A 21,094-nucleotide genomic window follows, 5' to 3' on the forward strand; every position below is an offset into this window, starting at 1 on the left:
GGACCATGAAACAATATAGACATTGGACCATAGATTAGTGTACAATAGTTATTCATCTCTTAAATGAAGAGAATTTTCTGAAAAAATACTTAACTGAATACTCAAAATCAGGAAAAAATTTTCTGAGCCAATATTATTTTCAGCATTACGCTTATATAAGGGCAACTGTGCTGCGCTCAACAGACAAATCATTTTGAAGCTGTGCATTCAAACAATTTAAGATATGAACAGATAAAATTTGTACTTGTCTAAGCATATATTTCAGTCAAATTATTCTAGCTGTCTCCATTTTTCCAATCATTTGAAGACCACATCGGCTTGCTATGCGTCGACATTTTCCTCTCAATAATTAATGGGGAAATAACCTTTTTGGTGCTTAACCTTCCTTCTACACTTTTACTCAAAATACATTACCTCAGGCTGATAAAATTGCTGAAAGAATAGATAATTTTAAATGTTCAAAGCTGTACAATTTTTGCTATATGATTTTAAATTCCAACCACCATGGCACTCATCATTATTATAGAAGGCATGCCTTGAAAAGACCAGGTGGTGTTATGTCTTTTTGTAATTTACTGAAATATAAACTGCTTCATAAAGAGAGAGGGCTCAATTCTTGACTAGCAAAAACTGAGCATTAAATCATTGTAACATATCTGGGTCTCCTTCCCTTTTGTGACTATAAACATTGAATGCTCAATTTAAAATATGTACACATCCATCTAAATAAATAGCATTATTTATAATAAATATATATTTTAATAAAATACAAAATATATCAAATCTGTACGTAGATGAGACTGGTAGAGTTAACATATTTAAATAACATATTTATCTATGTAACATACTGCAACAACATTTCAATTAGCAAGTACAAAAATCCCTATACAATTATTATAGCAAAATTGTCATGATTATCATTGAAAATTCATTTATAGGTTAAATCACAAATTAAAATAGTCCTGTTCAACATACAAGGGCACTTGTTGGCCTTTCAGAGGCCACCACAGGCGCTCCTTCAAATTAGCTAACAATTAGCTAGCATAGTGTTTGGCTAGGCTGAAGGGGAGTGAGAGAGATTAATAAATGGAACACTGCAGCTTAATTATAAGTTCAATGGCATACCTAAGAGAAATAAATGAAATTTTTATTTCTTTCCACGAAGTTAGCACTTACGTATTTTTCACTTTTCCCGGGACCTGGACATGTTTTCATTTCTGTACTCTAGACGAATGGATTTTATTCAATTCAAGACATTTATAGAATACTTGTCATTACATCTTGACAAGCATAAATTGGTGTGTCCACTATTTATGTTGAGACCGAAATGAGGTATTCCCAAACTGTTTCAACTGGCATTACACACTCTCAGTGGTGGTGAGGTCATCATTGCTGATAGTTTGCATAACAATTTCATCCAAGCAAGTTTCCTTCATTTCATAGCTGGAATCCAATCCTTAAAATAAGTGCCATTAGACAATTATTTTTCTGGCATGTGAAATAACATCTGCTTTGAATGAAGGGTATTTGGAACTCACCAAGGATTTCATGCTCTGGGGTAACTCTCAGTAATTTAGCCCTTTTCAGAGATATAAAGACAAGAAATGACAACCCAGTGCTCCAGAGAGTTATGGAGATGGCTCCTGCTGCATTATAAACCAATTCCTGAAATTTTATTTGAAAGAGTACACATTATTTCATCATCACTAAAAATTGTAATAATGTCAACAGTTGTTCATTAATATAAAAATTTTAACAATAATTTATTCTCAGATATTTATAATTAATGAACACAGCATACATTCATGCATCCAAGATAAATGCAAATGCAGGTAGTTTAAGTTTAATGAGTCGTACAAAACTAAAACTGAACAAGTAAGGTTCAGCAACTCTCCAAAACTTCTAAATAAAACTGCCAAAAGCCATATTTTTCAGCCATTAAGATGCAATTTTTTACTTCTATACAGGTATGTTCTCTTAAATCAACCTGAGTCTTATGGGCCAGGGGAAAAATAGTATAATTTTGACCTATCAAGACAAGGTGATTCACTGCAAAAATACTTACTATTACATATTTTTTCCAGTAGCAGGCATGTATAAAATGTTTGCTGTGGTTACAAATTTCGATAATATCACTATTTTGAGTCAATAGTAAGGAAACAGGGTTAACATTAAAAATAATTTGATCTTTCCTACCTGACAAGTATTTTTCATAAATTCTGACCTGAAAAATCAGGATGTGTGCTGGTGCGATGGGAAAATACATTAAATTAATCTCCAATGGCAGAATAGTAAAATGTAAAATTTAGCAATGGATGGATTTTATGGAGGGAAAATCATTATCAATGAGAATTAGCAATGGAATAATATAAGTCAATTCATATCATATGTCATATTAGTCAACTCATTTCATATTCAATTCACTTAAATCTTTCAATAAGGAATATTTAAATTAATAGTAAGATATAAGAAACCATCCATCACTATTATAGTAATATTTAAAATAGTTTCATTCAAATTAAATTAATATTAGGATATTATTGAACAATTCAGGCTGTACTCACTTTTGCATGGGATATATCTTGATTGGAAATTATGTAGTACGAAAAGGTGAACAAAGGCCTGGCTAGAAGTCCCCATAGTCCTCCTCCAAGATGGACAGAGGCAACATCTGTTGGGTCATCAACTATTCAAAAAATAAGAAAAGGAAAATATTTACAGGAGTATAATAAGAAAAAAATGAGTGAACTCTGTCTGTATGATTCAGTGGCATATGATGAAATCAAGAGTCCTTGACCACTCATCTCATTAATGTTTTCCCAGGCACTTTGCAGTGCATTATTTGTGCCTCAAATATAATTGGGTTGTAATTAAAACAACTGCTCATGAAATTAACTAGCTGCATGTAATCAGATTCAAATAAATAATCACAATGGAGAGCTTTAATATCACAAGATAAGGATAGGTCAGTAGTGCCCTAAAAAAGTTATACATTAATATTCTTTATTTTTTCTTTTGTTTAAAGGTTCAACATGTAGCAGGCCTTCGGTAAAATAACATCTTAACACAAAAAATGAAAATGTTCCCAATAATACAATGCATTTGGAAAACATACCTGAGTCCTAGTTGGGCAAAATGGTCTTTAATATCAAATATATTTTTTCTGGGAAGAAGAATCTCAGTTCTCTTTTTAAGATTTTGGCTATGGAATAATTTGTATTTCATAGATAGTTTATTACTAATTTTTGATGCTATTTTAAATACAGCTTGCTGACAGATTGTCAGTATTGGATCCAGTCTATGTACATCACCTTTATGATGGGTGAGGATGACATGAAGTCATGTTAAAGTCCATTAGTCACTCACTGAGTGGTATTTAATCTGACAACATATGAACATTGCAAGATATACAAACATGGAAAAGGCAGGATTTCCAAAGATTTAAATGGGTAGTGGGCAAAATGGCACCCTTGTACTCTGAATACTGATTAGCATTCAGAATATTGACTAGACAGCCCTCTTTTGAATTGAAAATACCCTTTTATAATAAGATGACTGGCCACAAAAGATTATGCCATGCATCAAATGGCTTTGCACTTGAGCAAAATATCACATTTTTTAAACACATTGACTACGAATGTCATGCCATATATTTTTAGAGACCTTTGCAACTTCTTTGGTGTAACTGCATCTGTCTATGATTTTTAAAGGACCACTTACAACTTTTAGATTCACCATTACTTTTTGATTTGGAGGGATAGTTTCACTAGTATTTGAAATACAATTACTTCTATCAACTGAAAAGGCCACAGAGAGTCATTAGTGAATAATGATCCATGGAGAACCTCAGTTGATCTGGTAGAGTTACTCAACTGGTAATTCTGGTCTTTTCCGAAGTTCAGGAAACAAAATTTTAATACTTGAAAGTATTTGCTTACTTTCCTTTTGGCCCCAAATCCTGGACTTCTTGACTGGGCTGGCAAATCCTTGACTAATTTTGAACAGTAGATTCAGCTATTCCCACTTTAAATGCACATCACTTCTTGTATTCACAAGAATTCTTTGGAAGCATTCTAATAATCATTATTTGAAATAATCTTCGAAATGGCATGACAGTGAAAATGTTGATTGGTACATTGCTGCACTTCTTCTAGCTGGGATTTTGTCAAGTTAATTAAGCACTGCTCAATCAAGAAAAAAACCATAGTAATATAAACTAATTGATTGATTTATTTATTTAAAGCAATTATATCCCCAAGTATATATTACTATGAAAATTTTCCTGCTGATGTATCTTATTAGCCTCTTTTGCTAGTAGATATGAAATTTAAATTATTATTTTTATTTAAATTGACTTGATTATTTAAATAAAATTTTTAGTTAATGTTGCAAAAAAACTCAGCTGATGGTTTTCAATGTTTTAAATCCCCTTGTATGACAAAATACCATGCTTTTTGTTGAGTAGTTTATAAAAATGAAAAAAATGAGTTTTTTGTAGTGATTGAACCCTTCTATTTAAAAGGATTTATACCAAAAGAGATCAAAGCTGGGTGGGGCAAAGTTCATGGCACATCTGCGCCTCTGTTTATCACTGTTTACAATTGGGTAAATGAGTTTAAAGGTGGCTGTATATCTACAAATGATGAACAACTTATGGGACATCCAGTGAGGTGACTTCCTCCAAAATGATTGATAAAATTCACAGTATGGTTTTGATTGATTGACAAAGCAAAGTTCGTGCAATAGTTGAGGCCACAAGCATATCACAAGGCACAGTGTTTTCAATTTTGCATAAAAAATTGGTGGTGAAAAAAATGTCGGCACAATGGGTGCCATGTTTGCCCTCAGTAGAGAATAAAGCAATCTTGTGATTGATTCGGAGACTGGTTTGGCACTTTTCCATTGCAATTCTGATGAGTTTCTCCTTATATTAACATGACTGTGGATGAAATCAGACAAAGGATCAGTCCAAATAGTTGGTTTTTGAATGCGAACGACATGGTGATGCCATAGTTTTTTGGGATGCATGTATAATAATCTACTTTGATTACTAGCAAAAAGGTGAAGTATACATGGACAAGTTGATAAATGGAGAGTATTATGCATCATTATTGCACTGGTTGAACAGAGGAATCCAGAAAAAACATAATCATTTGGTAAAGAAAAAAATTGCCTTCCATCAAGACAATGCATGTGTGCACATCTGTGCAGTTCCAATGGTGAAAATTAATGAAATCAAGTTCAAACCATTACAACATCCACTGTACAGGTATTTACTAGATTTGGCCCCCAGTGAAATTTTAGCTTCCCAACTTCAAAAAATGGCTTGGTGGAAAACGATTTCTGTTGGAGGTGGTCATCGCAAACATAGATGCCCATTTTAAGGATGTACTGAAATCCTACTTTTTTAATGGCTTGAAAAGGTTAGAGATACCCTGGGAAATTTGTATGAAGTTAAAAGGAAATCACATCTAAAAAAATCTACACAAAGTAATTTACTTTTCTATTTTTTCCTGAGAACTCATTAAACAACAACATCTGTACCACGGTAAATGTTTAACAGTTTAATGATGAAATGTGCTCAAACTTTGGCACTCTTTTCATATATACTTTTGAAAACAACATCATTACCCCATATGAGGAGATTTTATTATTAAGCATACATTATGCATATTAAGAAACTGGTGATCAACGGAGGATAGAATTCCTAAAGATACTATAATTTCAATGAAGGAACTGATATAAAGATACTATAATTTCAATGAAGGAACTGATAAACTGACCCTTAATGGTTTAAGGGGTAATCAAGTCAATACATTGAATAACAAGAAAGCAACTGGTGGCAAATATGGCTGAGATTTTGACACATGCTTACTTAATTACTGTTGAATTGGAAATGGTGATGTTAATGTACACACCCAAATACTGCCATATAGTCATTATATTTCACACATGCACTTACTTTTAACATAGAGAATAACATATTTGAAGGTCAAAAAAACTATTCCAGCAATCAATCCAGTGAAAAAAGATGACCACTGTGAAAGAACATCAGCTCCTGCACACAATGAAACCTGGAAGAATATAAAAGATGGTGGTAGTACAATGGTTCCAATGTTTATTTTCAGCAGTTCATGTTTAAGATACTACATATTGCTTTAAATTATATATTTAAATTACTTTATTTATGAACCTCCTCCCTTTTACCTGTGTCCACACCACTGACATGCATATTATATGAAATTAAAATCTAGAATCACATCCTTTGTTGTGATTGTGAAGCCACCTAACATAGCAAACATGAGTCAGGTGGTTACATAAAATAGAGGGTACAAAGGAAATTATGTTTAATTTAAAATTTTTAAGTAAAAACGCTTTCAAAAACTCATTTAAAGAGATAAAATATAAATTGATGAATAAAAAGGTAAAATAATCAACATTTTCAACATGATGAATGATTAAAAAGGAATTTATCTCAATGAGCTTTACCATTTTAAGTCCTGTAAAAGAATAAGATGTAAACTCAACAAATGGAACTAAAAAACCTTTCAGATTAATGCAACAATTTCAGAGTGTAAAAATCATTTGCCTTGACTGGGATTCGAACCCAGATCCCTCAATATCTGGTCGAGTGCTTTAGCCACTTAAGCTATCGCAGCGTCCTCTTGAACTCTGAAATTTTGGGGCTTTTGAAGAAACAAGATGTTGTGAGAAAATACCGTACATACAATGTCGCCGGCATTTGTATTCATGCGTGACGCGCCACAGTCCACGAGGTTTAAGCCAACTTTTAAACACTTATGTTGTTTATACCTTGAAAAATTCCAAAGAAACTGCGGGAGATGCCGCAACAGTAACTTTAAACGGAGTCATCCGCTAATGTGCAATTCAATGCAACAATTTCAGAGTGTAAAAATCATTCGCCTTGACTGGGATTCAAACCCAGATCCCTCAATATCTGGTCGAGTGCTTTAGCCACTTAAGCTATCGAGGCATCCTCCGGATGACTCCATTAAAAGTTACTGTTGCGGCATCTCCTGCAGTTTTTTGGAAATTGATTGTTTCCATTTAAAATCCACAGGTTAAAATCATAGGACTTATTATGAAAATATTTAATCAGCACCTAAAAGTTCATTTTGTGCCAATATATCATGATTTATAGTTAAATCATTGATTTTCATTCATCTTGCAAATGATTTAATGCCTACTGCTAATACTAGACAGATGATAAGTAAGCAAACTTAATTTTTTTTCACACAACACAAGTGAAAATTTGATTATTGAAGTCATTATCATTGTCAATAAAAAACTGTCCACTCATTCTACCAATAAAAAAATAATAATAATTTGGCTTTATTCACTAAAAATCTGAGGGATGTGAGGAGTCAAGAAAAAATCAATGAAAAATGCAACAGCCATGCAATAGCAATAGCCATGCAGGTTGGATTATTAGAAAAGGACAGCTTGATGGGATGAGAAGTGGTCTTGAGGAACTCATTTGGCTCAATTATATGGATCAAGCAATAGAATCTAATTGATGGAACTATGCTACATATATACTCCTTTCTCTTATGTTTTGTCTTTATTTTAGGACCAATGTCAGCCAGGTTCAGGAAAAATTTTGGTAATACACTTATTGTAGAGTTTAATATCACATTTTGTTCACCAACCCTGGATTAAGTTGAAGCTGGCTTGGAAAATACTAATTTGGGAAACAAGTAGGTAAATAGGCTCATATAAAATAAAATTTACCTTCACACAAAACATGATGATGATGTTGGATGAGCTAAAGACTCAAGTGAATATGATTAAAGAACATACATTGCTGGTGAAAACATTCTCCTCAAGTTAGCTTTATGCAGCATGACTTATGACTCATGACTTAATGGAAAATTACAATATATACTAGTTCAAAACATTGAAGATGGGATACTCATCAGGGGCTGGATCAAATTCTGTAATGCTAATAATTTATGTAATTTCTTCATTTGGAACTGTTTGCTCTTCTTCCAGGATATCATTTCTTAATTGTTCTGTTTACAATTCCTGAATACAAATGTCCTGTATATATTTCTTCCTTATACAATTCGTTCCAACTCAATGCAAATTCCTCTTCACTAATTATTACTTCTACAATTTTCTCCTCAAAGGTTTATTTTGATTATGAATATCCTCCAGGTTAGGGAGTGAACTTTTTCACCGTTTCTGTTGGACATAATTTACTCAATATCTCTACATTTGCTCCCAATCCATTTTCCTCTTAATTTCTTATTTTCACTGCAGACTGTATATTTTTATAATTGTCTGTTTCCTTTTAAATTTTACTATTTTCTGTATTATTCCAAGGGGACTATCTTGAGTCCTTCATAAGATGTGTGTGGCCTCTGTGTACTTCATGCTGTCTTTTGTTCTGTAATCAGCCTTATACTATATATCTGAATGTTTTTGGGTCCCTATTTTTGTTCATTTGACTTTCTGCTATTTCATTGATTTAAAATTTATTAATATCTCTTTTGTAAAATTGCTTTAACTTTTGTGTGAATAAAATACACTTTGAAAAATTAATAAACTATAGTAATGATCAATAATTAATTGACACCACTGTGTAAGACCCAATCTATGCCTCAATTTGGAATACTGCAATAGAGATTTCCTTTCTTATGCTCAACAAACCCGTTCATTCAAAATCTATCAAAAGAGGTGTTCAAAATCCTGTCTCTCCCTTTGATAAAACATAAAATCCGCAATGCATGTTTTCAGCATTGATGAAAAATTTACAGTTTGTCCTGTTGTCCTCTCATATTGACACGAAGTTTTGCAATGAATAGATAAGTCATAAGGACAAAACATGTATAATAGTTATTGCATCGTTTTCTTCATTGATTCTCAGACATCGGTGGACCATGTCAGTATGTCAGTAAAGAAACTTCAATAACATGACCTTTTTCTTCAGAGAAATTCTTTTACGTGAAATTCATATGATGAACCATACAAATGGCAATTAATGCTACAGGATCATAGTTCCCTTCACCTTGAAAATGAATGTTAGTCCATATTGTCTCATCTAAGAAGTCAATGCATTTTACTCGTTTTATCCACCACATTCATTAATCAAAAATTTTACATTTGTTGATTTGGTATTCATTGTCACGTTAATTACTTTTACCTATTAAATAATTAATATGTGCATACCTATTTTTTTAAACATTCCCGTATACCATTCCATCTGCTAATTGAGTGGCTAGTTACCATTGGCTCATATCATCTTTGAACTGTATGAATGCAATAATTTTCATGCATATGAAACTTCCGGTTACTAATAAAAATCCAATCCCTAAAGAAAAAACAGTGACCGGTGGTGAGACTGTGGCCACCTCACTTGTGATAGAAGCAGGCAGAGTTACAAATCTTGGCACTAGTAATATCCACCTAACAGAGTGACTCTGCTCTCTAGTTTGTAATAGCCCCCTGTACCCTCCATTTTTGCCTAATGTGGGAAGTAGGATTCCAGAGAGTGAACCTCAGTGAAAAGATTAATCAGAGTTTTCATTTCAGTGGATCAGAATTACTTTATCTAAAAATAAATACACATCATGTTGATGAAAAGAGGGTTCTTATAACCATTTTGCAATTTAATTTTTTTTAATCCATTTCCCAGAGAAAGAATTGTTAGAAGATAACATAATTTTCATTGAATATGCAAAAAGCCGATTTAACCCAAGACTCTTAAAACGGACCATTCTCTATTCTGAACAGTATAATTGATTTCTGTCAATATTATTTTCACATGCCTGAAAAGCTGAAGCTCACCATACCAGCAAGTGCAGCATTTACTGTGATGCCCAGATCCCATGGGGGTGAGGAGCACTTTGGATACCTATAGCTGTGGATCTTGAGAGCACACAAGGCTACAATGACTCCACCACTTCCACCAAGAATGGTATTGACAGCAACAATGGCAGCTGCATCACCATCTTGCTCATATCCTCCAGTAACTCGGCCGATTGAAGCACCATTGAATGACAGGAATGTGACAGCTAACAGCATTCCTCCTATTCCAACCATCTAAGCAAAACATGTACAATGTGAACATCTCATGAATGTGACACAAAAAGCAAATGTTAAATTGGAAAATTTTATTCAATGCATTTGGTAAAAAAAGATATTCTAACAAAGACCTTTAGATACTGATTATAGGTATATGCATGAAATTGCAAAAAGTGGTCTCAGCATAACTCTCTGTTGCTCACCAGCTTAACTATGCATTTCAGCAATGTCTAAAGAAATCTTTAGAGCATAGAGGATAAGCTGGCAGGCAACATGCCCACTTGATAACACATTGGTCATGGGTTTGAGTCCCATCTAGGGCATGGGTAGTGTTTTGCTGAAATACCTGTTGACAGGTTGAAACAGGATAATCAGTATTTCAGTGTAAGCATGTACCACCAGAAGTATCAGGCAGAAAAAAAGTAATAATCATCAAACCAAAGATATATATACCAAGGTTGTTATTTAAGCATGTTCTAATGGATGTTATTTGATTAGGTCCAAGAAAATGTTTTTTACCCAATGAAAAAGAGGGCATATGATCTATAAAAGCTGATGTAAGTAAAAATAGGGTTTTGCAATACTAAATGCTTATGTTTGTACTTAAAATAACTATTCTTCAACCAGAAGGGCAGATTTATAAAAGAAGGCAGAGTTTTCTAGGCACCAAGTCCTGGGGCATATGACATTCATACGTTAAGGATAACACTTTTATCTGTGCTGCCTGTGGAGTCTCAGAAAATTTTTGACCTAGAAAAGCATTTAACTTGTATTCAGCTTCAGCTGCCCAGATGCATCACCTGGATCTGAACCCAGGACCCTCCAGTAGTAATCTAATGCTCCATCTAATGATGTAAAATGCTACTCTTTATTCACTCCTCTGAAACACATTCAACTTGACAATTTCTATTTAATTTAAACTTAAAGCCTGCTAGCACATAAATGATAATTACCACAGTGGAATGACCTGGTATGGGATTAGCCAAACATGCCAATGAGCATGGAGTGAAAGTGGAGTGTTCTTTCTTGAGTTGGGTCTGCCCTTCAGCTGCCATGCTCTCAAAGCGACCTAACCGGCTGCCAAGAACAATTGCACCAACAAGGGCACAGCTCCCACCCAATAAATGGACAACACCACTTCCTGCAAGATCCTTGTAGCCAAGTACACTGAGCCAGCCATCTTCACCCCATGCCCAGTGGACCACTATAGGGTAAATCAGTCCTGGAATGAAAATGGAACAACCAAATTATTGAATGTAAAACTTGAAGCTTTACATTCAATTTACATTCGAAAGTTTACCATATTCTATAAAGCAACTGTCAAAAATTATTTTATAGGTTTTTTTTTTTTTCACTTTTATAGGTGAGATTAGATTCCACACCACATAAAAACTAACAGCATAAAAAAATTATGCATTCAGGCAAGCTTGCTTTCCCTGTGATACCTGTTAATCCCCAGATAAATCTTATATTCATAAAATCAAATCAACTGGGATTTGCAGATGAAGACCAAAGGAAATTTCAAAATTAGAGTCCACTCTGCTTGAAAGATGAGATTCATAGCTGAAGTTCCCTTGGTTGTACCTATTAGGTCATTACACTTGAGATTTATAATAGTTACAGGGTGCTTGAATCTGGACAAATTTCAATTTATATTTCCTGCGATATCATATTTCCACTGGACCCCACGATTGGTGTTCTTCAAAGCTAAAGGAGTCTAGTAGACAGTCATAACCTCAAAATGGCCAAGATGTTATGTACAAATGCGGAGAAGAGCTGCTATTATTGGAAGTGTTCGCGCTTTATATGTTGGGCTTTATATTTTGAAACAGTTTGATTCTTCTGATTCCCCAGATGCACTGTTTACAATATTGTGGCTAAGTATAATACTTCAGAGAAGTCTGGGGAAGGTTTTGCTTACTCGGCGAGGAAATCTCATTTGAGGAAACACGTGCTGGTCCGGATTTAAGTGTCGCACCCTGTACACAAGCAATACAGTCAAAGAGCAAAAGCAACCCAGCTTCACCCAAGTTGTGTGACTTTTTGAACACCTCCTAGATCTTTCTTGGAAACTGCAGGTGACTCAGGGAAAGGCATTAGCCCCAACCCTTATGTGTGAGTTTCACATGCCAGGGAAAGAATCAACACTGAAACCAAGTACGGTATGCAGAGCCTTATATAACAACTGGCAGAAGTTTTTCTGAATTCTGAAAGCAAGTATCATTATTTCAAATTTGGGGGAATATGGAAGAAACAAACATACCATGGCCAAGGTTACCATGCTTGAAAGGATGAGTGATTCGCTAAATATCACATTTTAGAGCACTTTTTGACAAAGATAGGATACAAATTGGTTATAATTAAACATTTCCATCCTTTTCGTGCATTTCATTTGAAGTTCCATGCCTTTAATGTAATTATTTCATATTTAAAGAGTAAACAAAAGGTGGTAGGCACAGATTTTTTTTTCATTTGCTTTCTTATGGAGAATATAACTGCCTCTTAGGCTGAACCCAGGCCATATTCTTGGGGTTTTTCAATTTTCTGTTTGATTTCAGCACGATTTAAACAACCTGCAAAAAATTCATCTTAAGACATTTGAAATTGGTCTAGAATTAGGGCATGGAGCATTAAATGTACATCTACACTGGACTCTGGTTATTTGAGCCACTAGTCAATTGGTGCAGCCATTATTTGAAAGAATCACTAAGGGATAATTAAATAAAAATATTTGTAGTTTTCCTTGCATTAATGGGACAGGACTTGTTATTTTGGATAGCTGAATGATGGGAACAATCCAGTAAGTATGTAAAAATTTTTTCCAGACATGCTAAGCATAAATGAGTCACACCTGAGTAAAAACGAGTAACTTCCAGGATTTCAAGAAATTGATTGATGGATTCATTCATTGACAATTGATGGACAATTCTTTATACAGGAATCAATGAAGGTAGTCCATTATCAACAATAGATGCATGTGCCAATTTTTTCACACCACCATGTTAATCAAACGAGGGTAAAATAGATTAATTTCTCCATCTGTGTCAAACAACATTTTGAAGAATAGGTTTGTGCATGTCTCATATAAATTAAATATTAAAGTACATAAATTTTACACTATATTTTTTCAAAATATTTTGTACTACTAGGTGCTAGGTTTTGCTTTATAGAATTCCGCAGAAAGACTTTATCGATCAAAAATCTTGTGGAAATTTATAAACAAGATTTATTTATATTCAATAAAAAATTTTGCTCATTGCAACCACACTTGTCTTTTTTTAATTATTTAAACTATGCCTATCTATCCGCATACTTATTAACGTGAGACTTTGTGCAATTTCGGTAGTTGCTAAAATGAATCAAAGTTTACTCTTCTCGATGGGTCCCAAATAACCGCAATCCACTGAAAATATATCGCTACATAGAAAAGGAAAAAAAGGCATTACCCTGAAAGTGCTGCAACCCTTGCTTCACGCATTGCGTAACTTTTCGCGGTATCGTGGTCGGAAAGTTATAAAGAAATAGACACTTTGTTACGCCATCGAGGCAAATTTACCGCTGCATACACCCATAATTGCTAGAATTTGATGGAATGAAATTAACGAGCAGTAGAAAAGTCATCGCGTCAAGCGAATGATATAATATGTTTTAATACTAAAAATTTGACTAGCTTTTAAGATGCACTGGGTGAGTACTCGCGTAAAGGAAAGTTATTTTTTTTTACTTTGAAAGTTTACTCTGTGTGCTGAAATATAGCACTCCAATTCCTGCCGACTGGGGCGGAGAAGAGAAAAAAATCGTTAGTGACCCTCGCTGTGACTATGCTTGATTTATTTTTAATTCATTCCACACACTATCTACACATTGCACTGACCGAATTATGAATTTTATGAATTCCATGTTTCCCTTCATAGGTGATTATCATATTTAATAAAAAGCATCGAGTAAGGTACCTCTAAATATATAGGAAAAATCAAACTAAATTGTAGATGGGATGCGAAAATATTCTAACTTGTTTATGGAAAACCGATTGTAATACCATTTTATCTGGAACTAATCTTGGCTTAAAATTTTAAGCCAAAATTTTACCTTGGAAGAAACCCATCCGCTGCTTTTTATCAAAACGTTTTACATATGATACCGTGTTGTACCGTAAGTTTATTGATTGCTAATGAATTAGTAAAAAAATACGACACGTTGGTTCAAGAGTGTTCATTTTGATTGAAGGAACCTTCAGTAAACAGATTTCATTTAAATTATTACTTTCCATGGTACACCATCCCCACCTCGGGATGAGGTAGAATCTTGACCTGAAACTTGAAGAGGAATCGCGTCTAATTTTTCCGACGGTAAAATGTGGTTTTGCACATCTTTTAAAATAGATATTCGGATTTCACCCCAAAATAAATACTATCGCTAGGACTTTTCGGAGGTATTCATGGTGAATATAATCATATTTGGTAGTTCTAAGTAATTGTATGCTGTGTTAATGCATGTAAGTATAAGAAAAAAATACGTCAACAACCTACAGCCGTTAATAAAAAAATAGGCATTTTTTCTGACTATGAGTAAGCCCAATAAACCTAGAGCTAGTCTAATGTACGAATTTTACAATTGCACACTTACCAGAAATGAAAGTGGTGTAGATAGAGTAAGCTATGAGGGTACACCTCTCAGCGACTGCTCCAGAAACAATGGTTGAGGCTGCGGCAGCGAAAGACAGTTGGAAGAACCATTGACTCCTTTCTTGATGCACGATGGAATTAACCTTCCACAAAGACAATCCAAGAAAAGGATTTCCTTTCCCGAACGCCAAGGAGTACCCCACTAGCCAAAAGGTAATACTGCATATGACTGAGAAATAAAACAGTTTGGTGAGGTGCCCAAAATGGCAAACATTCAAAATTCATCAATCAAGTTCATCCAAAAGTTGATTACATTTATTCAGATTTAATCATTGGATGAGTCATATTTATGAATTATCCAATTAAACATATCCCAAACACTTCGGCAAAAAAAGGAGATCAAATATACTTCACTAGCCAGACGTAATTTGTAGAAAGAAATATTTCATATGGTGGTGAAACTAGGAAACCAAAATTTTCCAGATTCGAGGCGCGACATTTGTAAGAGGTATGACATTCCTGGGAATACTACATATGTATACCCGCTCGGTACCCATTCTGAAACCCTTAAAAATAATATTAATGTAAATAATGGGCTCAATCTATTTTTACGTAAAACATGAAAGGCGCTTCATGTTAGCAATCCCAGGCTAAACATATTTCCGTAAGTACCTTTGCTGAAAATAGGAATGAAAAAACTTGTAACTTCACCCGTAAACGGAGGTTTGGCTAATGACGACAGGCCGCCCATTGCAGGTTAAATTTAAGAATTCGCTAGGAGACCACAAGGTTCCCAGAGATTGGAAAACGGTTAAGGTAACACTAATATTTAAAAACGGAGACTTGGAGGAACTGAGCCATTACAGGCCTATTTCCTTCTCATCCATTTCCAGCAAAGTTATGGAACATATACAGGTGGAACCTGTAGTTACTGGTTCGATCGTGAGACACCACGATAGTCGGAAGTTATTGATAAAAATCAGCTCGGTTTCTGAAAGGGTAAATCCTGCGAGACACAACTTGCGCTTTTTGTTCATGATATTCTTACTTCGGGAGAGAGCAATGTTCCAGTGGACGCGGTTTATCTAGATTTTAACAAAGCCTTCGACAAAGTCCCTCATCATAAACTATTTACCAAGCTAGAAGCATATGGTATAGATACAAATATCCGGGGTTGGATTAAAGACTTTTTGAATGGTCGGGTTAAAAGAGTAGTGATAGATGAAGTTAGCTCAAATGCAGTAGAAGTTACTTCAGGTGATCCCCAGGGAAGTGTCATCGGACCTCTTTATTCCTGCTTTACGTTAACAATCGGTTTACCGTGATATCCGTGATCCTGAGGACACAGTACCTCTATCAGATGTCTTAATGCTATACAAAGCTGGTGCGACACTTGGCAATTAGAATTAAACTTAAAAAAGTGCTTACTGATGAATTTTCGGAAAAAGAGCAATTCCCTCCAGAAAGTCTACTGCATAAGGAACACCGAAATGGAATGTGTAGACTGGATTGAATTGAAGGCATTACCCTCACTCACGACCTCTCCTGGGTGACACACACACAGGGAGTATGTGGACGAGCTAACAAAAATTCATCGTTTATTAGAGGAGTACTGAGTGAATGTGATGTAAAGGTCAGAGAGAAATGTTTTCTTTCGCTGGTTAGGCACAATTTAGGATATGCTGCGAGTATATGGGATCCTCGAAGTTGGATTGATTGCCGAATTGGATCGCGTGTAGCGTAGAGGAGCCAGATTTGTAAAACGTTGTTATGATTAATTGAGTAGTGTATCCAAAATATTAGAGGAGCTAGGCCAGGAATCATTCCTGGAGCGAAGGTTAAATTATAAAATTAATCTAATGCATGAATTGGATTGATGTTTCTTCAACAATTATGTCGGAAATGTATTATTACCCCATCGTACTACGGTAGGTGTCAATAAAATTGGAGAGCTTAGTTGTTGAACTGATAGATTTAAATGTCATTTTTTCCACGAACGATAAGGGATCAGGATAACATTATTGGACCCCGGTAGGATCATATTTAGGTCAAAATTAGTCTGGTGTGTATTCACCCCCGGCCACACACCCTAGCGGTGGCTTGCAGGGTACTAAAATATCAAATATCAATCAGTAAGGCAATTGAAATGTCCGGATCCGATGCCCGATTAAATCCTGACGGTCCATGATGAATCACCACACACTCGCAATGAATATGAATGCCATGTACCAAGTACCGTAATATTGCCTAGAAGAAGAAGAAAATGGTTTTTACTCACACATGTCGAGGACATTCTTCATGAGAACACTGACAGAGTTTTTCTTTCGCACAGATCCTACCTCCACGCATGCAAATCCCAGCTGCATAACTGCGAGAGAAAAAATGTTTTAGTTCTTGCATAGTTGCGGGGCCCGTCTACTTTTGTAAACTTATATTGGTTGCAAAAATGAAATAATCCGATATAGTACACATATGATTGCCTTACATTTGATGGGTTTTAACCATACGATTTAAATAATAATTATGGTTATACTTTACATTAAACAAAGAAATGAAATAAGGAAAATATCCCAAAATAGTTTCACGGTACGGAATAGAAAAGGATGTTTTATTTTCACATTATCAAAACAAAGCAAATGTTTAAGAGATAATGCTAATTTGGAATTGTTAAAAATATTCACCCTTTTCACTTACGACAGATAGTTATTCCATTCAAGAACAGGAAGGTATCATCCAGGTGTGTTTCCAGCGTCGAAATTTCATCTACGAAAGTTAAGTTCCCAGGATCACTCATCTCAGAAAAAAACTTTTCTGTAAAAAATGAACATATTCCAAATTTTCAAGATGCTATTTCAGTTATTGTGTTTTTCTTGCGCCCAAAAGCTTTGATTTTTTTGGGGGAAAATTTGCCTATTGCCTCATATTTTGAACAAATCCAAAGGACAAATGTTCAAAATTAATTAAAGACAAAATATGTTAATAGAGTAAGGAAAATAATGGGAGGTTTTTTAACTGTCGTAAAATTCGGTGACTTATTTTTAATTTTGTGACGGCTTCAGTATACCTGGGTTAAATCACAAAAACTAATTTTGGTTCAAAGCAGAAAAAAAGATATTCTAACGCTTGAATAAAGAAAACACCTTAATTCGCCTTACTATGCTATCTAAATATCCTTTCTCTGATAGACTCTGAGCTATTTCGAGTAGGAAGTTCAACACATGTTGAATGCATTACAAAGATTTTAAATGTATTGGCATTTTCCATATTAACATTCGATAAAATTCCTTTTTAATTCTAAAATCGGTCTGAATATACACGCAGCTACAAAAAAATATTATTAGAACAAAATTTAGATTCAATTAGCTAGCCAATATCAAGGAAACATTCAGGACTACATTTTAAAATCTTAATTTACCATATTAAATGAAACGATAACAATGGAGTGCAATAAAAGGTTTAAATTATAAAAAACATTAAAAATATGAAACTTGTCAATTTTATGCATTAAACATTTTCATGAATACCTTGAATTACTTTGGCATAGTTAAGTAATTCAAATCCTAAAATAAAGACTTTGTGCGACAAAGCAATTCTTGTGACTCCGGATTGATTTTCTACCGAAAACCTATCTATTACAATAGTTAGTCTACTAAATTATGATTATTGATGCTCTTTTTGTACAAGAACTTGGTAAAAAAAACTTCCCACTACGGTAAAATATGAAATTCTTAGATCGTTCACCTGTGACTCACTGATTTCTTGACTTTATGCAAATAATGGACTGTGGTGAAATGAAAAAAAAATAATTTCAGGAGAGGGAAGGAAGACGAGAAATGGCGGGAATAATTACACATATTAGCCTTTTTTAAAAAAGGGGGGAAGATGAAAGGAGATCAAGCTTGCCAAAATCTTCAACCTTTCACACGCAAACGTCTTGTCCCGGTCTGATTTCACAACTTAATGCCATCTAATTAATAAGAGCGTGATTCACTGTAGACAGAATTCGCGTGCTCCGCCTGCCAATGACCTTTCCTCCCTAGGAAGTTCAAATATCTGTTAACATCTTTGAGCAATTGTGAACTGTTTGCCAATTTGCATGCAATAGATAGCAACGTAATATAGGCGCAGCAGTGAATATCTACATGTACGCTTTTTCAGAAAATATGTACCGCCATTTGTCGGAATTTAACCAATATTCTGCAATTCGCCCTGGAAATGGTGAATACCAATAAATATTTTGAAGACGAAGGCATTAAATGAACAGGATCGTTGAAGGGGGAATCAATCAGCACCTAACACAAGATGAATGACCAGATGACACTAAAGAATTTCGGGACACGTGGTACTTCACAACTAAAAGTCATCCAGCACAACATTTGCACTTAATTCAATCCCCGTTTCTGGGAGGATAAAGTATGCACGCCATACATCTACAACAGTTACCGCATATTGGCAACTTTGGTTAAAATATTATTGTAAATAAATTGGAAGTGTCGGTAGCAATATTGATTTGTGACTCGTTGTAGTAAAAAAGGCAGGTATTAGAATACACAGATGATTACGAGAAACTATCCCCTTATTTTGCAGTTTATTGCGAAAAAAATGAGAGTTGGAATCTATCCCGATTCATACATGTAAGATTGGAAAAAAACTGACAAAATGAGATTACAGGAATCGGCTGGTAATACGATTCATAACACCTCTGGCATTAATTCATAGCTTGTAATGACGTATGTAATTTTAATCTACAATTAAATTATACAAAATATATAGTCATGCAGATTCAACAAAGATTTCATGCAAAGCTAGCTTTTTAAACAATTGAAAATTTTATTCAAAGCATTGAATTTAGTATATTTCGATCGTCTCGTTTGTGATGGAGAGCTTCCTTTATACACCTCTTTGACAATAACATGGAATTCAAATACTTGAAATACCTACTCAGTGAAATAAAAACTTTTTAAGAAAGTTCCCTATCAATTACTTTCGTTTAAGATGCATAGTATTTCTTCGGATGAAAGTAAAATAAGCATTAATGTTTTGCCACAATGAAATATGGTCATGTGAGAAAGTCCCAAGTTTGACTTTTTTATTCTAGCACCTCATGATATTCCACACGGCCTAATTTGGAACTTCATATACATAACAACAATTAAATAGCGTAAAAACATTACTCTATTAAAATAGAATCACATCATTTATGATTTCCAGATAAGATAATATCCTAAAAATATCCTATCGCGCTATTACTTCCACACTAGATTTTACTCTACCCTTAAAATCCTTCTTGTTCTTTCTTGATGGTAGAAATATACCAGTAATAAAACCAAAAAAGATGAAATTGGTGAATCTGAAAATAATGGAATGAAGCACATAAGAAAAATGGTATCTGAAGCTCCTAAATATTCCAATATTGAGACTATCTCAGCCTCACATAGGTACGTTTAAAACTTAATTTTTCTCTTAACAACTTCTTCACGTTTTGGCCAAGTACTTAAAAATATACTTCGCAATGATATGCATTTAATCCTACGTTCTAAATCAATTTACTGAAGTAATTAACGGCAAAATCAGCTAAAATTATCTCGCAAAACCGTCTTCATTAATATCAACACGGCGCGACAAATGCGCGGGAGGTGTATCTTACCTGAACAGGTGAGGAGATTCGAATGACTCGCAGGTCGACTGCTGGCGATTCCCCCTCCGCTCTTCCTTTGCGTGTGCTCCGTCATTATTTCTAGGGAGGATCACGCGAAGTACCATGGCCTCGAGAAAGGGACACCGGGAAATTTTTTTGTAGTTCAGTGCATGAAATCTATTTAAACTATAATGTGGGAGAAATTTTCCTCGAGGTCAAAATTCATTTTTGTGTCTACTTCCCTCGCGTGATGCGCCAAAAAAGAACAGGACACCTTTTTCGCGATTCGAGAGAAACCTACAAGCATATAATGCCCGATTCCATTGGCCTGCTTGGTTGTGGATTATACTTCTTGCTCAACCATTTTTTGCGATGGCCAAAATTCTTTTCCTGCCGTTTTTTAATATAGCTGGCTGGGTATAGGTACCCAGGGAGGAAATAGCGAGCATTCACACACTCCCTCTCTGTTGTCCGGAATGTTATACCAATAAATATATTCCAATATAAGAATGAAGCTGTTCCTTACGATTGTGCGCATCTATGTGCACGTGTAGAGAAGTTTCATGAAGGCCATTAGCTCCAGGATGCAAGTAATTTCTCCACAGCTCACGCAATCGTATTCCAGCTAAGTCGAATGTGAAGTTTCATGGTATAAGGATTCGAAATTAAATTTGCACGTCAAATTGAAATTATAATTGGACTATTGTTAGAAAATAATTTTACTATGAAATAGCTGAATAAAGATGGACATGACCTCAAAAGGTCATGTCCATCATTACTCAGT

At 34.6% G+C, this 21,094-nt stretch overlaps 1 protein-coding gene across 2 annotated transcripts; it reads right to left on the minus strand.

Moving 5' to 3' along the window:
• Positions 1-876: 876 nt before the first annotated feature.
• Positions 877-20,522, minus strand: LOC139691177 (putative ammonium transporter 1). 2 transcript variants are annotated; one of them, XM_071588900.1, is made up of 10 exons: positions 20,320-20,522; positions 17,367-17,483; positions 16,951-17,040; positions 14,674-14,901; positions 11,001-11,269; positions 9,811-10,065; positions 5,963-6,074; positions 2,565-2,686; positions 1,539-1,665; positions 877-1,456 (listed from the first exon to the last, which is right to left on the minus strand). In XM_071588900.1, exons 1-10 carry the CDS (start codon positions 20,402-20,404, stop codon positions 1,359-1,361), a joined length of 1,503 nt encoding a protein of 500 aa, XP_071445001.1. In that variant the 5' UTR covers positions 20,405-20,522; the 3' UTR covers positions 877-1,358. The 2 variants fall into 2 exon arrangements, with proteins under 2 accessions (XP_071445001.1, XP_071445002.1); XM_071588901.1 differs by lacking the exon at positions 20,320-20,522 and having other exon boundaries at positions 17,354-17,459.
• Between the last annotated feature and the right edge of the window lie 572 nt (positions 20,523-21,094).

This window comes from Hetaerina americana, unplaced genomic scaffold, assembly GCF_022747635.1.
Source record: "Hetaerina americana unplaced genomic scaffold, ioHetAmer1.1.p SCAF_30, whole genome shotgun sequence".
NCBI lineage: Eukaryota > Metazoa > Arthropoda > Insecta > Odonata > Calopterygidae > Hetaerina > Hetaerina americana.